The sequence below is a fragment of the Balaenoptera ricei genome, chromosome 3, assembly GCF_028023285.1.
Source record: "Balaenoptera ricei isolate mBalRic1 chromosome 3, mBalRic1.hap2, whole genome shotgun sequence".
Taxonomy (NCBI): domain Eukaryota; kingdom Metazoa; phylum Chordata; class Mammalia; order Artiodactyla; family Balaenopteridae; genus Balaenoptera; species Balaenoptera ricei.
Window position 1 is genome coordinate 88,805,898 of NC_082641.1, and position 25,401 is coordinate 88,831,298.

A 25,401-nucleotide genomic window follows, 5' to 3' on the forward strand; every position below is an offset into this window, starting at 1 on the left:
AAGGTACTGAAACCTTCAATGAAGTTAACTTCCTTCTTTTTAACTCAGTAACAACTTACTCAAAGTATATACCACCCAGTATTCTCCTTCACTCTGCAACGATTAATTTGTTACAACTGACAGACAGCATTTATAGATAATAAAATATTTGTAAAAGTAAATGTGTATCATCACATGCTTAAATAAAATATCTACTCAAAATTCATTCTGAAATTCTTTTTGATATCAAGTATGAGCTAGATGTGGTATAAGACACAAACACGAGCAATACTTTCTACTTTTCTTCAAGAAACTTAGTAAGAAATGAAGAGTGTTTATAAATGGAGTTGTTGGGGGAAAAATTGCTTTTTATTACAAAATTAGATGTTTTTAAAATCTACAGGTCTTATCTTAAACGTTTACCTCTCAGATACCCCATATGGAAAAGAGAAGGTAACACCCTAATGATGTTCAGAATGATCACGCATAGCCTGAGGTAGGAGGACCACATAATTGATCATCCAAAGCAGGACATCCGGAACACAGAAAGGAGCAGTGGCAGCACAAGGGCTAACCCTGACGGAATTCCAAAACAACAGGACTGGGCTGAGACTGTCCTCAGCAAATCAGGACATTAGGTCATTAGGTCTGAGTCAGAGTAAGGTGCTGGGAGACAGTGAGCCCCTCGTGGTTAGAGCTTGGACTTTGAAGACACAGAAAAATGGGTTCCAGTCTTGGCTCCACCACTTACTAGCTGAGAGCAGTCTAACCTTTCTGGACCTTAATTCCTTCATTTTAAAATGAGGTTAATTTCTTCCTCAGGGTTGTTGTAAAGATTAAATGAAACACAGGGTGTAAACACTTAGCACACTGTATGGCGCAGATTGTAATAAATGGTAGCTATTATTGGCTGTTGTTATCATCCTTGGTTAAAAAACAAAAGAGAGAAAATATTATACCCTTCAACCTCAGGGGCACTACAAAAAGCAATCATGGTTTTAAAGAGAGGGTCTAATGGATAGAAGGACACCTAAGACATCATTTTTGAAGATGGTTAGGGGGCCTGAATAGTAGTTATCCCAATATCATACTATTCTTCTAGGGATGGTCTTACAAATAACTGTGACTATAAAAGAGAGTATCAATAAGCCAACCTCAAACAAGCGTCACTAGCTCAGAAAGGCTCCATTCTGTCCCTGCAACTCTCCTACAACTCAGTGAAATATATTTATCCTTTTTAAAAAAATATGAATAGATACAGAATATACTCAAAACTATGTAGTAAATTACGGAAATAACTAAAATTCAGCTTTACTAAAACTCCACCTAACCAGCCCAACCACATTATTAGGCACCAAAAGTATGCAGATAGACTGCTCAGCATTCTACACTGGCAGGAGATCGCTGCTCTAAATACCACCATGGAGCTGCTTCTATGGGCAGCATTATTTTTACCACCTCTTTATTTCCAAGTTTTCGTGCCTTTATAGAAGCAAATTGTTCAAACTTCACACTCAATACTCCAAGGTGAAAAGTATTCCTCTCCTCCAGACCACTTAACTTTAATAGAAAACAAAATATTCTCCAACTCAAATTCAACCATGCCTGCTGGATTTAATGGATAGGTTTATCCCCCTTGGGCAATCTTTAAACCTCAGTCTCTAGGAGAATTAAGTAATATTAGGGGATTGAAATGAAATAAAATTCTAAGTCCACTGTGACGTGACCTTCACAGGAAGATGGCAGATTATCCATCCACCCAGTCCTCGAACACTTATAAATACAATATATAGCATATGTTCACAAAACAATTCTTGGAAATAAAACACAATGGGCACTCAGCAAATATTTTATATCACCAACACCTGCTCAAATCCTCTTTGAACTTTATTTCTAAATGTCACCGTTTTTTATTGAATCAACGGAAATTTTAAAGAAGAAACAGAATAAACATCCAGAGAAGATCAAGGGAGTTAGAAAAATCTTTATAGAAAGCCTCATTGAGTTTTACATGAGCCAGGATGCTGTCAGTCTCCCTGAAAGGGGTGGTGGAGTAATCTGTCACTCTACAACTTCAATCTCAGTATACCTAAAAGACTAAAAAGGGCTCTGCACAGAAAAAGAAAAGAGAAAGAATAGTCTTAAGATTTTTCTTAGTATTATAAACAAAGGAATTGTGAATCAAATACTAAGCACTGCAAATAAATTCACTTTAAATCACAGGTTTGAAGTTGGAGTTAATTTAGTAAACTAGTTCAACTCTATTATTCAGGAAACTGTTTAGAACACTCGTTTGAACACTAAGTGGGAGTGAGTTCTCCATTTTGGAAGGCAGTCAATGAAAACGAAGGTTTTAATTTATTTTAAACGGAATTCTGTCTCCCTCTGTAACTTCAACATGTTGGCCAAAGTTCTGAGGCCTGAAATAATGAAGAACTAATTTAGGTAAACTAATCAACTCTATATTATCTGTTAACATATGTTATCAGACTCAACTTAAAAAGAACTACTTGATTTAAAATAAGAAATCTTTACCTAAAAATCTCTACATTCTGGATTTCAATAAGGGAGAATTCAATTCGTAGACTGGGTAAGGAACAAGTAGATAATATAAAAAAATAGGTCATGCTGGGTGGGAATAGTGGAGAAATTGGAGAATGGCCAACGAGAAAAGCCCATTACTCATCCTGGAAAAACTGTTGACATGAGAAAATGTGGGTCCAATGTTGCTAGATTTGCAACTTTCCCAAGAGAAGGCCAAAATTCAGAATTTTTATGTGAACTACCCCAATTTTTTTAAGTTGGTAACGAATTCAATTTTTAAAATATTGTATAGGCCAAACAAAACAGCTTTGTGGACCGGACTCAGCTGAGCCCACCAGTTTGCAATTTCAAAATGATGGTATTCAAAAGTTTTACTTAAAGAGAAGATATTTATAGTTACTATTCTAAACACAAGTACATATAAAGTGAAAGAGTAACATACTGTAAACGTTATTTTATACTTGAAAGAAACTGGTTGCAACAGTCTCAGGTTTAAAAGTCCTCAAATTTTAGAGTGTCCACTGATGCAACAGGTGCCTTTACATAAATATAAGGTTCATACAGCAAATTAACTCCTTAAAGAAGGTATCCTTAGTTATCCATGTTCAACAAACTTATACACTCAACTTTGTTTTAAACTGCAAATTCAAAGAATAAATCTCTAGCTAGGCAAGTTCAACTAGTTGGCAGCATAACTGGCTTTAACAACCAGCCTGACTTTTGCTATGTTTTGTGACTTTAGCTGACAGATGCTAGAGAATCTTTCACTTCTCTTGTATTGTTATCTTCTGTTTTCCTAATTCATGAGCAAGCATGGTCAACTGTCATTGAAAGGATCATATATTAGATAATGGGTATATACATTATATGATCAAATTTTATTTTCAGGACTAACGTTAAAAATTGAAATTAGGGAGATTAATTCGCTCTTTGGTAGCCAATTTAAATATTAAAAATAGCTTCCGTAAAGATCTATTAAAATCAATTAGATTTCACTTAATTCTTCTTGACCAAAAAAAAAAAAAAAAAAAGCCATTATAGGCATATTACTATAAAGATGCTCAGAACCATTCACGTTTTTATATATCTGTTTTTTACATCCAAAGCATGCTGCTTCTGGACTCTATACCAAACATACAAAAACAATGAAGACCAAATTCGACGTGAAATAACAAAGGATTTATATCAAATACAAGTAAACATTCCAATAAACTTACAGTCAGTGAGTAGAGGAGACATAATAACCAGATGTTTAATTTAAATCATTGATAGAAATAGTCAGTGTCCTCTTTTCATAAACCACTTGGATTTTATTTGTATTCAAAAGCAATGGTAAATGTCAAACGACTACTAGACCATCCTTCTGAATACAAGAAAATATCACGCTGTTTAACTCTCTAAACACAAAAAGTCCTTTTAGAAAACAAAGATAAAGAACAGCATGTCTTAGTCACACAGATCAATTCAAGAACCACAGAATGCTAAAAGGTTTCATGAGCTTAACAGTAAAGACCTTCAATTACTAAATGTTTTAAAATTTTGAGCTTCAAAAAAAGTTTATTGATAAAATCTTTTAAAATTCAGGATAAATCTTATATCTAAAGATCTGGGAAGAGTATCAAAGTTTATCTTCATGTGAGGAATCCTTTATTAAAGCTAGCAGCATTAAACATAGATCCTTTTCACAGGTATTACGCTTAAAATAGTATCTAAAGGTTCTATTGTAACTTTATTATGGAAGAAAATAATGAGATTAGTTTAAAAAAAACTAAGAATGTTACATATAAATGTCAATTGTGTGTGAACCCAGCTATGAAAGGGAAATTGACTCATTAGCCATTTGCTTTTTCTTGTTTGTCCCCATCCAGTTGTTACTGCAGCAAAGATGAAAATACGTACAACTGGAAAAGCCAAAGAAAAGTCAAACAAATGGGCTAAATTTAATAGGAATAGTATGACCTTCCGCTGACAAAAGATGTTGAAAGGATTGAATGAGAACACATGTAAAGTGCCTATCAATTACCTGGGTAATAAAGGTTACCTTCCTCCCCTCTATCCTTACAAGGCTCACTATTATCCCCCTCATTAAGTCTTATGTCACCTAAAGAGAAAACCTTCTGAGAGCAGCAGGGACTCAGCGCTCCACAGTCTGAGACACAGCACCAAGTATTTAGTAGGGGGTTAATAAATGCCTCCTGATTTACTAGAGGATAATAATAATGAACAAATGTAAAACAGACGCTAATTGATAGGCTAAATGCATTAGTGCATTCCAGTGTCCTCTATACGAAAGGTTGCTAACCCATCTCGGCTAAGTGCTGAAATTATAATTAAGTCTGATGGGAAGTCCTAGATTTATACCAATATAATTACAAATATTACTTAGCTTAGTGATAGAGTATCCCAAGAACAATGAGCTGAGTAATTTAGATGATACTACAAAGTGGGTTTTAATGTTTGAAACTCCTATTACAGTACACAGGATAAGTGCAAGTAGTGTAATTAAAACCTAAAAGAGTCTGATCTTTAAAACTCTACCACTCAGCCTCATTAAAATGCACGTTTCCTCAATTAATCCAAACTTTTCCATTAAAAACATAAAAATACACTTTCATTCCTTGCAAATAAATCTCTACAGTACAGGTATTTAGGATCAAATACCAAATAACCATTATAATTAGGAAAAAAATGACTGAAATCGCAAGAGATTTGAGTAGATGGAACCTAAGAAAGAGAAGGTGAGGGCTGCCCACTTTTTCATTTGTAAATACCCAGTTATGGCTAACTAAACTGTAACAGAAAACTGTTGTGCAACGAAAGGCAATCGTTTTCATAACCATATTGTGGCACAAATAGTTTTCACCTTTCAACTTAAAGCATTACCAAGAAGTTTACCTCAATATTAAGCTAATGCTAAACACCTAAACCACAGGATGATGTTTTTCATGTACTTTATTTTATTAGTTATTATGAAAAACACTTAAAAGATTATTTTTAAGTTGCCACATAACTGGCTATGTAGGCAAAAGCTGATTATAGAGAATAATTTAATTTTTAAAATTTTCATCAATTTTCTTTAGATTTTGATCCACCTCACATAGTGACTATTACTCAAAAACAATAAACACCTTTTATAAATGATGACCATGGGCCAATTCTGGATTAGTAAATTTTTCAAGAAAAATTTTACTAAGAAAGAGCTAAGTCAAAAGCTATCACATAATTTAAAGAGCAATGCAGGGTAATTTATTAAAATGTCACTAGAATTTACCATACTTGGGGAAAATGTAGTCTACACGATTTTATTGTTAAAAGTATAAAAGGAAATTAAAAGCGAAAGGGGGAAGCGTATTGAATTTAAAGCATTATCTGACACAAACTTAATAAACCTCTGCTCTAATCTGTGAAAAATATTTAAATCTAAATAGGTTCTAATTATAGCTGAAATAGTGCTTTCTATTTTGAAAGCAAAATATTTTTGGTGGCCTGACTTTTTAAAAAAATTTATTCTTGAAAAGTCACTGGGCAAGAATCTTATCTCACGCTTATACTTAAGAACCCACCTTAACTAATCAGCAGTAGTAGAGTAGTGCTAACTCTGCAGTTGTTTTCATTATAAAGAAGTCTATTTTCAAGGGTTCTTGCATCTTTTTTTTTTCCTTCATTAAATATTTCAGAGAAAAACTGGTTTATCATTGTTTGTTTTAAAAACTACCCATTTTACACTACATATTAAACTGTCCATCACATGACTTTCATTTTCAAAACAAATTCTATTTACACAGAAAACAAAATGTCATCCTTGAGAAAGGATCTGAATGTATAATGTTTGAAACAGTTTCTAAGAACCATTTTCCTTGATAAGTGAAAAGTAAAATCAACACAAAAGTTGCAAAAATATTAAAGTGACAAACAATATGTCTTGGATGGGTGACAAAGAGAAAATTCAATAGACTTCTATTATTATAACTGTTCAGGCAAACATTTGAGTCTTAGCACATAAAAACCTTGTTGCAAATATAAGCAATGGATGGGTTAAAAGCATACTTCTAAATGGTTTTCAAAACTTAAACATATCTATTTTAAAAGTCATGGCTTTATCACATTTTCCTTAAAGTAGACATGCCTTATTATAATGATAATCAGTACTTGGTACATAGAGCACATGTTTCCCTCTGGAAAAGTATTTTTAAGATGTTACAATGGTTACCTGTCATTTATGATCCAGTTCAGGCAGAGATTGAGAGAGCTTAGATTTTTGCACCTCTTGACAATTTCCATCACGGTTTCATTATCCAGTTCAGTGATATGACGTAGGTCCAAGCTGGAAAGGTTTCTTAGCTAATGAGATAAATAAAATGAAAGATGAGAAATATAAATACTACATTCATCCTCAAAAACTATAAATATAGCTTATTATAGAGTATCACTGTACAATAGACAACAGTCTAGAATCATTTGATTAAACTAAATGGTTACATAATATTTTAATACTAAATTAGAAATGAGGTCAGAAATCTATGATGAACAAATGAATGGCAACAAACATTAAAATCAAACAGATTTATTGAGGCATCATAAAAATCAAAAGTTAGCAATCTAATAGGTGGGAAAGCTGTTAAATCTCTCATTAATTACCCACAATTTGATAGGCTTATTTTCTTTAACATTGTTCCATTTCAGATATTTATCTTCGTGATTATAATGCCACTTTTGTATAGGTTTTCTCTTTTTTTTTTTAAAGATAAAATATGAGTAAGTAGTTAATTCAGAGATATCTTGGTGATATTTTATCAATGTACTCCAAATTGCAGTATTATGGGTTGTATGTTCCACTATGTGAAAAGCAATATAAAACATTGTTCAAGAAGTAAAGATTTTCTCCATGTACCACCTTCCCTATTTGTTCACTTTCTCTACTCCTTTCCTGATGTTTCCTGTCTTCCCCTGATGTTGTCTCCAAGGAAAATTAATAATATCATTTACACAAAGATGGTAGTATCTTAATTATCCTCTTCAAATAAACTGTATCTCAAATAAGCTGTTTTTGCTTAATAACATGCAAAGAATTAATTTGGAAGCATGTGGTAGACCAAATAACACCCCTCCCAAGGATATCTATGCCCTAATACGCTACGTCATATGGCAAAAGAGACTTTGCAGATGTGATTAAAGTTATGGATTTTGAGATGAGGCGACTACGCAGGGTAGGCCCAATCTAGTCACATGAGTCCTTATAAGCAGAGAACCTCTCCCAGCTAAAGTCAGAGAGATGCGGAGGAGGAAGATGCAGGGGACATTTGAATTGTGAAAGGGATTCAACCTGCCCTTACTGGCTTTGTGTCTGGAGGAAGAGGGCCAGGAGTCAAGGAATGTGGGCAACTTCTAGAGCTGACAGCCAGTAAGAAATCTGGACTTCAGACCTACAACCTTAGAGAACTGAATTTCCTCAAAAACCTGACGGAGCAAGAAAACAGATTCTCCTCTCGATCTTCCAGAAAAGAATACAAGGTGGGTGATTTTAGTCTGATGAAACCTGTGGTGATCTTCTAACAAACTATGAGGTAACAAATTTGTGCTGTTTTAAGCTGCTAAGCGTGCGGTAATTTGTTACAGCAATAGAAAACTAGTACATGGCCTTTCCAGCACCATCAGGGAGCCCTCCAGGACATGGCAGTCTTCTCTAGGCCACCCTCAAGTCCTGCTGTAGCGGAAGGAGGTAATTCCTGCACGAAGCTGACTTGCAGGCGTAACTCAGAGCAGTGAGTCAGGCGAGCTTCGACCCCAAGGGAAGAGAAGACACTGGTATCGCCGCTGCTGTAGGACAAAAGGGAAAGAAACACTCTAAAGCAGCACCATCCCAGAGAACTTCCTGCAATGATGGAAGCATTCTCTAATTCTGCTGTCGAATATGGTAACCACTAGTCACACGTGGCTACTGAGCACTTGAGACGCGACTAGTGTGAGGAAGGACCTGAGTTTTTTTTACCTTATTTAATGTTGTTTAGTTTGCATTTACTTTTCATATCTGTGGCCAGTGGCTACAGTGTTGGACGGAGCAGCTGCGGAGAACTGGGTCTGCCAGGAACCACGCACACCCTACTCCCCACCTCAGCTCACAGAGGGGCTTCATGCAGAGTCCCTGCCCACTGCTCTGATGCGTGCTGCAGGGCTACGGAGAGAAACAGGGATGGCTAAGAGGGCGAAATGCGAAAAGGTCCACAACAGTAGGGAACGCTTTCTAGTTGAGACAGCAAGCCTCTGTCCCTAAGGCTGAATTCTGAGCCTTCAGCACGAGATTCAGGAAAACCTCTCTGCGATCGGCCTCTCAGGTCAGATGTTCCAAGAAGTCGCCATCCAGTGTGGGACTCAGGACAACACAAGAGAACGGAGGCAGGACCAGGAAAGAAGAAATGGGTTTGACGAAGTTCTTCCTCAAGTTACCATGGACTGAGGCTTTACCAACATCAGAACATGGTTGGTACTTGGCAACCAAAGCATAATGAAAGGGAACAGATGCACCTTTGTTAAACAAACAAAACAAGAAACAAAAACAAACAAACAAAAAAAACAGGCTGCTCTGGCTGTCTCAGCAGCTCCATGCAGTTGACCAGTCAGAACCTGGGCTGACTCGCTGTTTCCCCTTCCTCAAGGGTCTCCTCACTCCACTGTCTGAGAGCTATAGCCAACACCACACCCAGAGCCCAGAGGTAGGCTGCCTGGGCTCTAACTTTATACCCCAAACATGGCACCTGATTCCTATCCTTTACCTCTCTGCCTACCATAAATAAGGTAGGCTGGTATTAAACAAAACAACAAAAATGTTCTGAAGTACCTAAAGGAACGATAACCAAAAGACTATATAAAATACAAAACAGATAGCAAAATAAGTTTCTAATAATCTTTCAGACATCACTAAAGCCATTTAAAGAATCAAAGGGCTGATGCACATGCTCCTTGCTATGCTTTCTTCCCTCCCAACTCCTGACGTATCTCCATGTGGTGATGGAAACAGAAATCATCCAGAATAACAGCTAGGCTTGGAGCAAAGCACAAGGTTGTGAGGCCGGTACCCATGTCTTTTATGAAGGAGCAGGAGACACAAGGAGTACAGAGAAGACGGCAATAAAACAGGAGAGACAATGGTAATGCCAAATGGAACAAGTCTCAAAGTCTCGATATTTTGTTAATTATATTTGTTGTTGTTATTTTTCACAAATGTTGGAAGAGTAATGGCCTGGAAGCAGCCATGCAGAGCAAAGAGGATCCTGCCTCCACTTTCTGACCCTGAGAAACACAGTGAGAAAATAAACAGGTATGGTAGGTAAAATTCTAAAATGACCCCAAGGACCCATGCCCTAATATAATCCCTGACCTTGAGTGTGGGCAAGACCTTATAAGGAAAAGTAAAAGGATTCTGCAGCTATAATTAAGATCCCTGACCAATTAAACACTGAATTAATCAAAAGACAGTATCCTGGATGGGCCTGACCTAATCAGTTGAGCTCTGACAAAGGGTCTAGAGGTCAGAGAGATTCTCCTGCTGGCCTCGGAGAAGTGAGCAACCACGTTGTGAGAGGGACTGTGAAAGGCCCTGTGAGAAGACCACATGGCTAAGACCCTCAAGAGGCCTCTAGGAGCTGAGAGCAGTCCCTGATTGACGGCTAGAAAGAAAATGCGGACCTCAGTCCTATAACTACAAGGAACTGAATTCTTCCAACAACTACATGAGCTTGTAAGAGGACCTAAACTCTAGAAAGAGATGCAACCCCAACTGACACCTTGATTGTGACCTTATGAGACCCTGGAAAAACCAAGTTGCAGCATGTGGACTTCTGACCCATGGATATAGTAAGATGATAAATATATGTGGTTTTAAGATGCTAAGTCTATGGTAATTTGTTGTACAGCAATAGAAAATCAACACAGAAGGGCTACAGGGGACTCTGTATGCTTGAAGAGAAGTCAGGTTTCTCTTAAGACAAGGGGAATATCCTTAGCCACTTTAAACTCTGAGGCTCACTGCCCTTCTTTAGATACGTTATGTTCACAAAAGCTTAGAGGGAGATGCTTGCTCCATTCAGCCTTCTCTCTAGGTGTATCTTCAGTGGCCAAGAAAACACTTCCTGGGAAGACAAGCAACTCTGATGTGGTCACTCTTATCAGCTCCGCATTGGGGAACTAAATTTCTCAAACCAGTCTTCAATCATGGAAAGATGACTTTAATGGAAATGTTTTATGAAAATGTTTGCATAGCTCCTGGCTTTTATTCAATTCATATTCTGTGAGCAGTCACATATTTCCTATACATATCTTAATACCACAAGGTAACTGTCTTTTCACTTTCACTAAACTTTTATTTTTCACAAAATTTTGCATTGGAGCTAAACTAGTAGCTAAAACGGTTTCACTGGTCAAGTTTTCTTATTCTTGATTAAGCAGAGATGAACTTATACATGTCAAGGATCAGAATCACTGTTAAATTTGATATCCCTCTTAATGTTCCCCTCAGTAATGTACCCCATATTTCTATTTTCTATATAAAAATCACCATTTCTTATGACTATAAATGGAGTATAATCTATAAAAATTTTGAATCACTCTTGTACACCATAAATTAATATAATATTGTCAACTATACCTCAATTAAAAAAATCACCATTTTCTTAAGCCACATTATTTTTATAGTTAGCTTTCTTTACAGGGTATTTTTGATCCCAACACCCCCAAAATTTTCATCACTACTGTTCTGGGAACATGTAAAGAATGAAGTAGCCTCTGTGAGTTGCAGGTACTGGGCGGCTTGCTGAGCTCATATCCTGACAGCAGCCTCATGTCTGTACCACAGCCAAATCAGAAATACATGAAATGGACCCACAGAGCTGCTAGAAAATATTCTGAAGCATGACTATTAAACCCATGAATGTTAAGGATGAATTTTGCTACGTGTAACCATACGCATATGTGAACTATTATTAAATATAGCCACGTATAATACACATACAGCATCATTTTATTTTCCCAACTATACTGTATTATAGTCACTACAAAGATGAAAATCATAAAAATTCTATCCAGCCACATAAATATCTCCTACACATGCATATTCTGGGGTCTAGCATAGCTTCTGGCACAAAGTTTCTTTGTGAGTTATGACTTTATCTCTTAGCTTCCTTCACTGTAAAGTATCTCATCACAACACTGTGAATGTACTTAACACCACTGAACTGTACACTTAAAAATGGTTAAAAAGGTAAACTTTTGTTATGTACATTTTACCACAATAAAAAAAAAAATTACTTCCTCGACCAGGACCCAGCGGGAGGATACAATAAAGTTCTGTAGGAAAGAAAACTTTATTTGTGCCAGATTGGTCCCCTTACATTAGGGAAGGTAACTGAGGACCAAAGAGGTTTGAATAACTTATTAAAGTGCCGATAATAGGGAGAGAGTCGATGGCAAATCTAAACTATTTTTCAGACTTAGGAAAACCCAAAGATATCTTCTAGAACTAATGGAATAGCAAGAAGTAACAATTCCAGAAACTATTTACGTGTGATAAAATTCTAATTCTAGTTCACTGACTCCTGAGCTTTCAGAAATCCTGCATCCATGCCCATTCATCAGTTCAAGGTGGGTCAGATGATGACACTGGGCCACCTGTGGCTGATACTGCCCTGTATTTATTGTCCATAAATGGAGCATTCTTTCTCTTCCAATGGAGCACAGACTCAAACATGAGGAAACAGGTTTACTTTGGCTCCCACATGCCAGCTTTCTATTGAGATCTTGAAGAGTGTTTTGCCCTCGGATTCAATTAAGGCTCATTTTTCATGAGCTGACAGTCACTGACTATGCTTGTGTCACCTTCCCTACGACCATATTGGCCAGTTCAACTTGAAATATGACAGTATCCAAAGGCAGTTCCAGGAGGCTAATTCCTGGTAACCGGCATCATTATAAGACAACATACGGAGCACCTCTATGGGATGTGACATTTTTATTCAGAACCCCACAAACAGCTCTGTCAAATCCATCACATTCCCTCCCTTGCTATGGGAATTTCATAATAGTGCCCTCCAGCGTTTCATAAAAAGCTACCTAAAATAATCCTTCATAAACAAATAATTACATTTAGGAAACTGACATTTTAATTAAACTTACTTTCCTTACAAATTCACTGGTAGTCTTGGGTTACACAAATCACAGAGGATTTGAATAAGCAAAGCCATACCACCAAGATCTTTTAAATGCTTCATTCCAATTTTTAAACAGCTTAGTAAGGTATTTTAAAAGAAATTCAAGTCAGAATGTAGAATGCAGGTAGTCAACTCTCAGTTTAATACTGCTTTTATTGCAAAAAAAAATATTACTTATAGCCAATTCAGGTTAAAGGCTAAAATTAGTCAATGATTGTATGGTTGTGTATGTACTTAAGAATAAAATGAGACACGAAAATGTTACCTAGGAAACACAGACTTGGAGGATTATAAAAAGACCTCAAATAGCTTCCAAATTTTGTTAAGACTCTGGAAAAGTAAAAAATGAAACAAAATCCTCAATTGTGCAGGTTGACTAAAGGGGATGAAGCAGCATAAGAGGACTCACAGTACCTTGGCAAAGGCAGCAGGAATGTTCCACTGTTTCAGACTAACGAGGATAATTTACGTGAAGCCAGTTGGAGGTGATAATTTTTGAAAAGAATAAAAACTTCTGTATAGTTAAATATGGTCAAATGTCAACTAGTACCTAAATTACTTCTTGCCAGCCCCGTGGATGTTGGCTTCCTTGGGACTGAGTTTCAAAGCAATCGGTTGTAATCTTTAGGGAGCAAAGTCAAGGGTAAAGACAGGCTGCTGGGGCCGTAGATCAGCAACACACACTCACCTGCCAATCACCTGTCAGGCTGCCAAGATGGGGATCACGGGAGAGACCAAAAGCACAGGGAGACAGAGGGGTCAGAGAAAGGCATTTATAAGAAAGTGGGGAGAGCCACCTATTAAAGACAGGGAGGGAGATACAAGGAGAAAGGGAGGGGGCTATAGTATGGGTTGTGCACGGCAAGACTAAAAATAGTAGTAAAGAAACTGAGACTGCTGGGAATGGAAAGGGGCAGAGGGAATTTCTGTCCCTGAGCACAGGAAGCCTTCCGCACCTCGACAGGTTCTGTTATCTACATTTAGAGAAGAACTTGGTTGGACAAAGGAGAGAGCAAGGGGCATCCCTTCTGCTCATCAACTAGGCTGAACCTCAGTTTGGTTAAGGCTGGCACTCGAGTATGGAGAGAGTAATAAAAGCTAGATAAGTCACATTTAGGACATCAGGCAAATCCTTCCCAGCACCTCATAGAACTGAGACACTCAGGGTATAACTGAAAGCTTTTAAACAGCCTGAGAGCCTGGCAGAGACAATAAAAATTTCTAATTCTAACCATGAAAATAGGACTTCCAAGGTCTGGAATGCTTATCACATCCACAATTGCTACCACGTTAATTCTCTGGCTCCTTCTCTATGTGTTCTTTCCAACCACTGCCTTCTTAATCACAATGGGCTGCTGTCTCTTTGTTTTATTTCCAAATCCAAGGCCTGGTTGGTTCTGCCATTCTCCTACTGGATCTGACATCTTTCACCATTTTATTCATGCTCTGTTTTGCTTTCTAGGACACTTTACTCACTGCTTCTCTTCAGAGCTATCCCTTCTAACTCCTTCTTGCCACATAACCAGTCAGATAAATATTCCTTAAATAACTCTGATCATATCTCCCACCTTCTCTGAAACCTTCAGGAAACAAAAACATTTCAACTGAAGAAAGGAATCCCAGAGCTTGCGTATCAAGGCCGTTCACTGTCCATACCTACGACTCCCTGACATCTTAAGTTAAAATAGCTCAAATCTCTTTCTCCAAGCTTTGAGAAGTTATTCTCACTGTGCTCAGAGACCTGTATTCATTATTTAAAACTGAGCTCACTTCCTGATTACTTCAGAGACAGGAAAAATTAGTGAGTCTTAGAAATATAATATACCTGCCTTAACACAAATTACTAACTAGGCAGCCCACAACAGAACTATGCCTTTTAGACAGAAATCATCAATTGGCAACAGCTGCCAAGGGACCAGGGGAACAAACTTTCCTTCCTGCTACAGCTACTTGGGAGTCCCCTCTTTGTTTTCTCCATCTACTCACCTTCCCTTTCCCCTTCCCTTCCTCCTCCCCCACCAGCCCTCCCTGGGCTGTGCTGCTCAGGACCAAGCTCTCATTGCAAACATTTTACATCCAATCCTAATGCTTGAGCTGGTCCAAATCTGCATCTCTGGTGCAGTAGTTGTGGTGCGCTTTCATTCATTCATTCGTACTTATTTAAATGCTCCTGAGCACGTGGCTCTAACCTTGGCTGCACATTAGGATCATATGGGGAAACTTTTAAAAAACACTGATGACCGGGTCCCATCCTTAGAGGTTCTGATTTAACTGGCTTGGGGTAAGGCTAACCATTCCTATTACTGAAAAAGATACCCAGTTGATCCCGGCCTGGACAAGGAACCACTTCCCTAGTGCAGAGCAATTGATATTTAAATCCAGTTACTGAAAGTGTGAAAATAATTTAAAAAGCTCAGCCTCTTCAATCACTCAAAAAAGAACATAGAAGACTATTATTCATATAGTCAGTAAACTATTTATTGGGCATCCATTATGTACCAGAAAATATTCCAGCTGCTAAAAATATAGCAGTGAACAAAACAGACAAACAAATCCCTGTCCATAGGGTACTTATATTCCTAGTTGGAAGGGGGCAGTAGAAACAATAAGTAAACAAATTGTATAGTATGTTAAAAGGTGTTAAGTACTATAGAGAAAAAAATAAAGCAAGGCAAGGCAGATGGAAACCAGTGGGGGGAAGAAAGATGGAGTGTAATTTTAAATAAGCAGTCAAGAATGATCTCATTGAAAAGATATATGAGCACAAGTTTGAAGGAGGTGAGGGAGCAAACAAAACCATGCTGATGCCTGGGACAAGAATTAGTGCAAAGGCCCTGAGTTGGGAACGGGTCTAGCGTTTTGGAGGATTAGTAAGGAGCCAGAGGTTCTGGAGCAGAGTGAACAGAAGGAAAACTAATTAGAGACATGGCCCAAGAGGGGAGCAAAGAAGGGAAGACTGTATGAGGCCTTGTAGGCCAAAGTAAGGATTTTAGCTTCTGCTCTAAGGAATTTGGGAATTTGGTGGGTTTTAAGCAGGTATGTGACAGGATCTAAGTTACATTTTTAAATGATTATTCTAGCTTCTGTGTGAGTCTAGCTAGACTAGGAGCAATGGTAGAGGCAGAGAAGCTGTAATGAATTAATCTAGTCAAGCAACATCAGTGACTGCACCACAGTGACAGCAGCTGGAGGTAGTATAAAGTGATCAGATTCTGGATATATTTGAAATTAGAATCAACAGAATTTTTTGACAAATTAGTTACGGAGCACAAGAGAAAAATAAGAATCAGGGATAATTCCAAGGTTTTTTGGTTTGAGCAACTGGAAGGTATTACTGCAATTAACTAAGATGCTTTGGGGACAGGTAGGGAGAGACTTTGCTTTTGAATATACTATATCTGAGATGCCTGTTAGATATCCAAGGAGAGATGTCAAATAAATGTGGGCCTCATCAGCACACAGGTAGCACTTACACTTCTAAATTTAATATCTAAAAGTATTAATTATATATAAATGTGTTAAATTCATTAGGTTAGCTAGGTACAATCATACTAGCCTTTCAATTTATAGTGAGTAAAAAAAATTATTAATTAATTGATTACACTACTTTGTGGGCATACATACCCAGAGTAATAAAAAATAATACATAGTGGACTAGCATGATTCTAAAAAAAAAAAAGCATTAGCAGCAATATTGTCCCAAGCCACCTGGAGCAGTTACAAGGCTGGCTTCGTTTCCTGTCAAAGCATAATGCAGCCTTCACAGCTCCAGTACACATCCTCTGTAAAACCTCCCAGGATGCCCACCATCAGATTAAGAGACTCTGCCCTCTGTACACCCAACGATGTTGCTCATTCTCCCACCACGGCCTTAAACACACTGCTTTATAATTTAGTCTAATTAAGTCTATGTTTCTCCCACTAGAGTCTAAGGCAAGCTAATGCAGGTCAGTGACCATGTCTTACTCACTTTTGTGTCACCGGTGCTTCACACAGTACTAGGTGCATCAAACGAAATTATTAAATGCTGATTGCTGAATGAGTAAATTTGAAATCAAGAACAAAACATTAAAAATAATTTCATGTACCTAGGTTTCCGTAAACCAGGCCTCTGTTCTTTTAACTATACCGAATGCAGGATCTGCAGCTCTGAAGCTACGTGTTTCTAAAAGTGATATATCTGAACATAAACCTCACTAATACATAAGCATTAAATAATAAAAAACAACATTCTCACGCTACACAATTAAAGATCATTTTAGAACAAGAAGCATAATCAGTTCTCTATTTTCATGTTTGTTCTTAAAGTGAAGAACATTTGAACAGTCTCTGTAAGTTTTCAGAGTTTTGATGTATGTGGCAGGAATTTTGAGTAGTTCACCAAAAATTTTAATCACTGTCCTCTGCTGCAGAAATGTGCATTTGTTAATTGGATTCCTGTTTTCTTCGTACACCAAATCAGAATGGATGCTCCGCTCCTCCTCTTCCACTCTGGCAGGCAGCACGGTCTCTAATTGACTTTTTTCTAGGACTTACTTTCCACCAAATCCCTTTCTTTTCTCCACAGAAGATTTCTAGAGCTCATAACAAACTACGAACAGCACTTAAAGTTAGCAGCACTAAGGAGCCCTGTCACTTTTTTACCTAGCAGGAGCTAAGAAAAAGAATTTCTCCCCGGTTAAAAAAATAAAACATTCATACTGTTTGACTTAAATAAGAAAAAAAATCAAAGCTTAAATAAATTAAGGGTTAATTAAGTCAAATGTGAAGCAAGCAAGGAAAGATTACTTTGTCTAATTGGACTGGTTGTATACTTCTCTTTCATTTCCTCATACCAAGTTCACAGATCTGTTTTTTTTAAACAGACAATTCATGGAATTTTGAACCCATTTCAGTCACCTGAATCCACATGTCACACTTCAAAGTGTCAAAAGTTTAGGAAATATATTCCAAATAAAATTTTACGACCTTATTTTTAAAAGTAGTAAAATAACTGAAATGCCATTAGCCCAATACAAAAGCTTATCATATCTAAGCCAAGTGACCTGTACATTGACCTCTTGATATTATACTATTAAAGCCAAACAGCCAAATTATTCCATTCTTTATTTCTAAATGTATGAAACTGAAAAACAAAGAAACGACATTAATGATTTTTAATTAAAAATACTCTGGCATATATTGTCATTTTCCAGCATTCAAAAAATGTTACAGAAATGATATACCTACTCTCTAAAATGAAGTACCTTTTATTTCTTTCTTTCTGGTTTAGAATATGCAACTGATTTCTTTCTTTCTGGTTTAGAATATTCATCTTCACATGGAAAATCTCTTGGGCTTACACTCTCATTTCTGAGCCTTAGACTAAAGTCAAAGTTCAGAGTGAAAGGGGCCCAAAACTTAATTTCAGACATTAGTCTTGCTAATCTGTGACCAGGTACTGTTCACAGAGGAACAGCATGAGGCCCCTTCAGTAGGTACCTGCAGCTTCTCTCTGAGGCTTACCCCATAGGTCTGGAGCGCCCTGAGCCATTCAGGAAGAAAACAGCTAACCTAGGCATCCATTAGCAGCTTTCTCTTCTCTCAATCTCCAAGCCATTTTTATGAGAAGAAACATTCCAAAATGTATATATAACTCTGCCCCCCTACCCTCCCTCCTGAAGTCCCCAAACAAAGCCTCAAATACCCCTTCTAGTTGGAAGACAAGTCTGATATTAACAATCTAAAAATGAATCAATCAGATCACCCTTACTAGTGAGAAAGAAAAAAATCAGGATGCACGTTTGGAAAAAATCCTATTTCTTCCACAATCTTCATTTCTGGCATTGTACTTGATATTACGTAAGTGCAACAATCACCTATAATAATAAAAGAATGAACACTTTCCAGGTGAGAAAAATCTTAGAAAACTCAAACTTTTTAAAGAGCATGTAAGGATTTATACTCAAAATCCAAATCAGGTACTCTACAAACACTGAATCAGGTCCCATTTGTTTTACTTAGTTTTACCTTTGTCCTACAAAAGCAGTTCTAAGAAGCAACAGCATTTGGTTTACAATGTATTTAAATTTGGAATTGACAAATCACACTCAATGTTAAGAGCTGGAAGTAAATGATCTAAAATTCTAGGTTAAGGACTATGCTATAGGCAGTATATCAGTTACCAATAAGAAATAGCACTCAGAAAGAAGGTCTTTATGAAGTTTTCCTTGATATTAAGTAACATAGAACATGAAACTACATTGTTATTATATAATGCAAATTTTTCAAAAATGAAGTGTAAAAATTATATAACTTTGATTTATATATTAAAGCACTACTTTCTGATACAAAGAACTAATTCTGTTCTCTCAACCAGTTTCTTCCATCTATGAGTTGAAAAGCTTCAACTAATTGTAATGAAATTTTAAATAACACTATCTAGTATACAGCTAACTTTAAATATCAAAATTTACGATTTACTTTAATATTATGTACTTTGGGTCACTTATACCTTCTCACATCAACAAAAAGCATGACCAAGATTTTTGAAAATTAAAAAATAAACAGAAGTACTGACATTATAGCATGTTACTTTTTAATTGTCAGTCAAAACCATCCAAGATATAACTTAAATTAACTGGTAACTAATAATCGATAACTCAAATAACTAGTTCACAACAATTAACTTATTTAGTCAAATATTTTTCTTTACATTTGCCTCTGTGAATTGACATTATACATTACAGCACTGAGAAACATTTAAATTTTACTCTTTCTAGGGGCATGTATAAAAACTATTCTTTTATAATTAAGCACCTAGCCCTCTATCCTATTCTTGGGAATCACCACAGCCTTGTAGCTTCATTATTCCTAATTACCAAATAGCTAGCTTCCTCTACCTCTCTAGTTATAGCTTTTCTAGATCCAAGACCAAAGTATGGCTAGAGAGTGTCTAAGGAATGGTCAAGTCTAATTTAAATGTTATATTATGTGCAATTCTCTGCTTTGTGCTTGATGCCCATTGTTACAAGATTCTCTAAGGGGAAATAAATATCAGTTCTATTCTCTTAGATGTGCTCTCACATAAGAAACCCTGAATGACACAAAAAGGAATATGTATTAGGATCTAACCAGGAAAACAGAAACCACCATAAATTACACGAAGGGAATTTCATTAAGGAAAGTGGTTATTCTGATGAAGTAGAAGGTGAGAAGACAAACTGGAGAGACTAATGTAAGCCACAGATTTAGCAGCAGCAGGAGGCCACAAGCACCCTAAGGCTAGAGAGACAGAAAGAAGACTCAGTGTTCATGGCCACAGGCCTTGTCTTCCAATACAAGCTGGAGCTGCAGGAGGTCTGTCCAGGGCTGGAAACATGGAGGAGATGAAGCTGTTGCCAGAAATGCTACCTGAGACAGACAGGGAGGTTGAGAAATACCAGACTGTCTCCTTCCCTTTGCCTTCCTGCCTCCCACTAAATGCAGCCTTCAGAGTGAAGCCCCCTATGATATAGAAGAGCATGCTTAGAGAGAAGAAAGGATGTGAGGGCAAACAGACCCAGGACCAGCACAAAACAAAAGGAAAGAAAGGGGAAGGGGGAGCCAGATTCCAAAATGAAAAGAAGTAGTCAATCTAATGAGAGTTCATTGTCACAACCCAGAAAAGGGAATAACTGCCAGAGCATTCCCCACACCTTGTCTGAGAAACCCAGGGTGCTAATAAACTTTGTTTTCTCCTTTGAGCTAGATGAAAGCTGTAAAAGTATCCTGAGCTGCTTTCTGCTTTCTCAGGCACAGGGGTATTGTTTCATTTTTAAAGATCAAAAATTGATAGCCAATTGCATGTTGAAAAGTACCTCTGATCAAACATAATAACCAAGCATTTCCACTAATGAATATAACAGAGAAAGTTCCAGTGGGCACCTTTTTTCTTGGAAAAAAATGTTGATGGCCAATCATCCCACTGGGATACAATCAATTGAAAGGAAATCTACAGTAGGGGAAGCAGCTATGTTCCTGACGGTTTTGTAAGTACAATGTGATCAACAGCTTTTGTGTAAATACCTGTGATACCTCTGGGCTGGAGAGCAAACATACGAAGAGCTCAACTGCCTTTAGTCAATAGACGCTACTGGACTCTATTATTGGGCCAGTGTGACAGGAGAACAGGGAGCTCACAACCAAACTCTATTCCAAAAATTATTATGGAAAATAATGAGTAATATTATGTAGACCCAAATTCTGGTTAAATACTGAGGTTCCACGATAAAATTTTAGAACACACCTCTGCTGTTACATAGATAACTTTTGACTAATAGAGAGTTACCATGGAAATGAATTCCCTGTTTTCAAAGAATGTGACTCCAATAAAGATGCAACATAATTTATCTTCCCCTCAGTATTCAGGAGCCCCTTAGGCCATCGTTATAAACACTGCACAATGTTAAACAAAATTGTAAAGAAAAATCTGATTATTTGGATTCTCTATGATTAATGATTGGCACAGTGTGGGTATGTACTGTGTTTGTGTATAAATGAATATATAATATGTACATATGCAGGCATTTCCCTGTGGCTAACAGGACCTGCCCAGGGGCAGTGAAAATAGTGTTTAAATAAGACAGTTGAATTAGTTGATAATAAAACACCATTAAATATTTTATAAATGTTCAAAATTATTAAGTGAATATAACTGTCAGTGTTTTAATCAATTGAATATGTTTTCAAATTAATTGGACTCTCTGTAATTCTCAGTAAATGTTTATTTTAAATTAATAAATGATAACTGAATCACTTTGTTGTACACCTGAAACTAACACATTGTAAATTAACTTTACTTCAATAAAAAAATTAATTAATAAATGAGATCTTACTTTCTTTCCCTCAGTAGTATATCTCCTCATTAAGTTTCATTATAACGTATTCTCATTAAGCCTCAGATCTGGTTTCTCTAATTCAGGTAGTCTATTCTGTCAATTTAGAGATGTGACCCCATCTGTGCCGGATAGCACTATGCATTTATGTATAAACCACAAGATTGAATGAAGCAGATTCACACTGATCCTTAAATAAAAATTCTGTTACAACACAGTGTGAATGAATCTGAAAGTCAAAAAGAGCTTGAAAGCAGTGTCTCCTAATATCTTTCTTGGATAAAGACTGACCTCATGTGTTAGAGACCAGATAAATAAAGTTGAAATCCTTTTTTTACAGGAATACTGGCAACGAAAACCATAATTTACGAACAACAAGTGTGTGATAAAAATTCAAGGAGTGAACTGAGGATAACATAAGCAAAGTAAAATAATATTTAAAGTATAAAGCCAAGATCCAGGAAAGGCCCTTTCAAAAAAGAGAGCCAGCTTTCCTCATTTTATATTTATATATTTATAGTAGAGCCTGAAGCAACCATTTTATCAAAGGATAGAGGCAACAAAGAAACTCATTTGTTCATTTTACTTGTTAGGACTTTCACAAACTGAGTCATTTGAAAGATGAATTCATTTATTTTACTAGTGTCACATTGATACATACTGCTGTTGTAGTTGTGGAAATGAAAATGTAGCACAAATATACATTACAACTAGAGTAGGAGTAATAGAGTTATAAAATATAAAAAGAGTAGCCTCACTGAACAGATATTACTGACTTAACAGAATGAAAAAAAATAAATGTGATAAATTGCCACAGCTTGCGTAGACATTGCCTATACTAATTTAGAAAAATAAAAATCAAAGTCACTAATTTGTGCAATAACAATAAGGTACAACATACCTCACACTGGTCAGAATGGCCATCGTTAAGAAGTCTACAAAGAACAAATGTTGGAGAGGGTGTGGAGAAGAGGGGACCCTCCTACACTGTTGGTGGGAATGTAAATTAGTACAACCACTATGGAGAAGAGTATAGAGGTTCCTTAAAAAACTAAAAGTAGAGGTGCCATATGATCCAGCAATCCCACTCTTGGGCATATACCTGGACAAAAATGTAATTCAAAAAGATACATGCATCCCTATGTTCATAGCAGCACTATTCACAATAGCCAAGACTTGGAAACAACCTAAATGTCCAACAACAGATGAATGGATACAGAACATGTGGTGTATATATACAATGGAATATTACTCAGCCATAAAAAAAGAATGAAATAATAACATTTGCAGCAACATGGATGGACCTAGAGATTATCATACTAAGTAAAGTAAGTCAGAAAGAGAAAGATAAATACCATATGATATCACTTATAGATGGAATCTAAAATATGACACAAATGAACTTCTATGAAACAGAAACAGAAATCACACACAAGGAGAAGAGACTTGTGGTTGCCAAGGGGGAGGTGGGGTGGGGAAGGGAAGGATTGGGAGTTTGGGGTTAGCAGATGCAAACTGTTATACATAGAATGGATCAACAACAAGGTCCTACTGTATAGCACACAGAACTATATTCAATATTGTGATAAACCATAATGGAAAAGAATATTTACAAAAAAGAATGTATATATATGTAAAACTGAATCACTTTGCTGTTCAGCAGAAATTAATGCAACAATGTAAATCCACTATATTTCAATAAAAAAATGAAAAAATAAGGTACAAAACTGTATTCCTCTGATTCAGTGTATTGGTATGGTAGGAATTTTTTAATGATTTTATTAAAAATATTATTTTAGTTATTCAGTGTATTAAAGGGGAAAAAACAAAACAAAACCATGAAGAGCAGACAAACAGTTTTTAATCTTAACATTCAGCATTGGCACTCAGGTAGAAAGAAGGGTCATAAAGTTTTTAACTAAGATTTATTTTCATGAAAATTATTTTTCATTTTTATTTTAATAAAAGAATATGAATGGATTAGGACTAAAGAGTTATAAGAAGCTTTTATACATAATGATGAATATTTTTCTAATTAATTAATTAATTTATATATATTATTTTTCAAATGCTGCTTTAGTATGTGCCAAGCACTCTTCCTCTAAAACCCGAGAGATAGGTAGATGTTATTATTATCCTCATTTTACAGATGAGAAAACTGAGGCTAAGAGATTAGGTGATTTGCCCTAGGTCATACAATAGCAGTCATCCTATTAGCTTTGATGACAGCAGTAAGCAGTTTGCTCTCCGTTGTGAACTTCAAAGAAAAAATCTATTTATGGATCACACCAGGCCTAGAGAATCAGCGCCTAAATTCTCAACACTTGATTTTTGGCTCAACTCTTAACTCCCGGAAAGCTAAAAAGAACCAAAAGCACAGTCACCCTACAAATACCTCTTCAGAGTCCTCACTGGTCATACTCACTAGGGAATACTTCAGAGCTGAATGAATTTAAGAACACACACTTGCCACATCTCAAAATATCACTCAAGTACCTATAATTAATCAGAAACAAATGAAATGATAATCTATAACTTAACAGCTATAACAACTCTAAAGTAGCAAAATAAAATTTTCTGCCTTTAGAATAAGACATTCTAAACTGATCAGTTGTTTGGAAATTTGAAAGACAAGAAAGTTCATCTTTCATTTCTAGTCTCTGAATAAACATGAAAAGGAAGATGAAAATTGAGTTAGCTGCATGAATGAACATTCTTTCACTTATGTTAAATTGACTGAAAAAAATCAATTTTGTTTTTCTTTAGAAAATATTTCGTATTTTCAGCCATAAGCACTTTTAAAATATGTGTTTTTTAAAAAGTTCTTTAATATGATATGGTCCAAGAAAATATCTGAACTTTGGGCATTTTTTTAGCTGTTACCTTCCAAAAAAAAAAACCTCTATTTAAAAACAAAAACAAACATACCCATATCTGACACATCCTAAGAATTCAGTTCATGTTTATAAACTGAAAAACTGAAGCAACAATAAGATCTAAGGTATCATCAGAATTAATATCATTGATTAAGATATCATCAGAATTAATATCATTAATTAATAAACACAACTTTTAAATTTATCAACAATCTTAAGTTATGACAAATATAAATTTTTATATAGCATATAATGAAAATGAACATTTTGTCAAAAATTCTTCACCATCATCCTTAATAGTCATATAAAATAGCATCTTCCTGACTACTGGTAGAAATCATTTGAACAGATCTAAGTCATTTCACAATGGATCTGTGGCATTAAACTCATGAACCCACAGCATTTCTGAGGTTTGCACTCCAACTACACGTAAAAAATAACATGTCACTTTGACATTTCAGATTCCATTGGCTTATTTGTTCAACTGATTTTAAATTAATATTATATATTAATGTATATGATTATTAATTATTATCCTGAGCATTTTCCATGGTATTATGCATTCTCAAAAAGCATGCTATTCAATAGTATGATTTTATCATGTTATATTAATAGCAACATTTTTAACTTTTTAACCCCTTAAAAGCTTTTCTATTATTATGGAAATTTTCAAATATAAACAAAAGTAATGAGAATAATATAATGAACAGCCCTGTCCTATAGCCCAGCTCAATTATCTATATTTTACCATTTTTGTCTCCTTTATTGGCCTATCCACTTTTTTTTTCTTTTTATCCCTTTGTAATATTTTAATACAAATCCCTAACATTGTGTCATTTCACTAGTAAATACTCAAGTATGTATCTCTTACTGATAAAGTTTTTAAAATATATCAGATATTTGGTAGAATTCACCAGTGAAGCAATCTAGGCACAGAGTATCATTGGA

The 25,401-nt window shown here is 36.0% G+C and overlaps 1 protein-coding gene across 2 annotated transcripts in view; it reads right to left on the bottom strand.

Annotated features, from left to right (window-relative positions):
- Positions 1-25,401, bottom strand: part of FBXL17 (F-box and leucine rich repeat protein 17) — a 467,882-nt gene that overhangs the window by 298,332 nt on the left and 144,149 nt on the right. For both annotated transcript variants that reach the window (XM_059916861.1, XM_059916860.1), the window contains one exon: positions 6,734-6,864. In XM_059916861.1, coding sequence (XP_059772844.1) covers positions 6,734-6,864 — 131 coding nt within the window. The remainder of the gene's footprint in view (positions 1-6,733; positions 6,865-25,401) is intronic.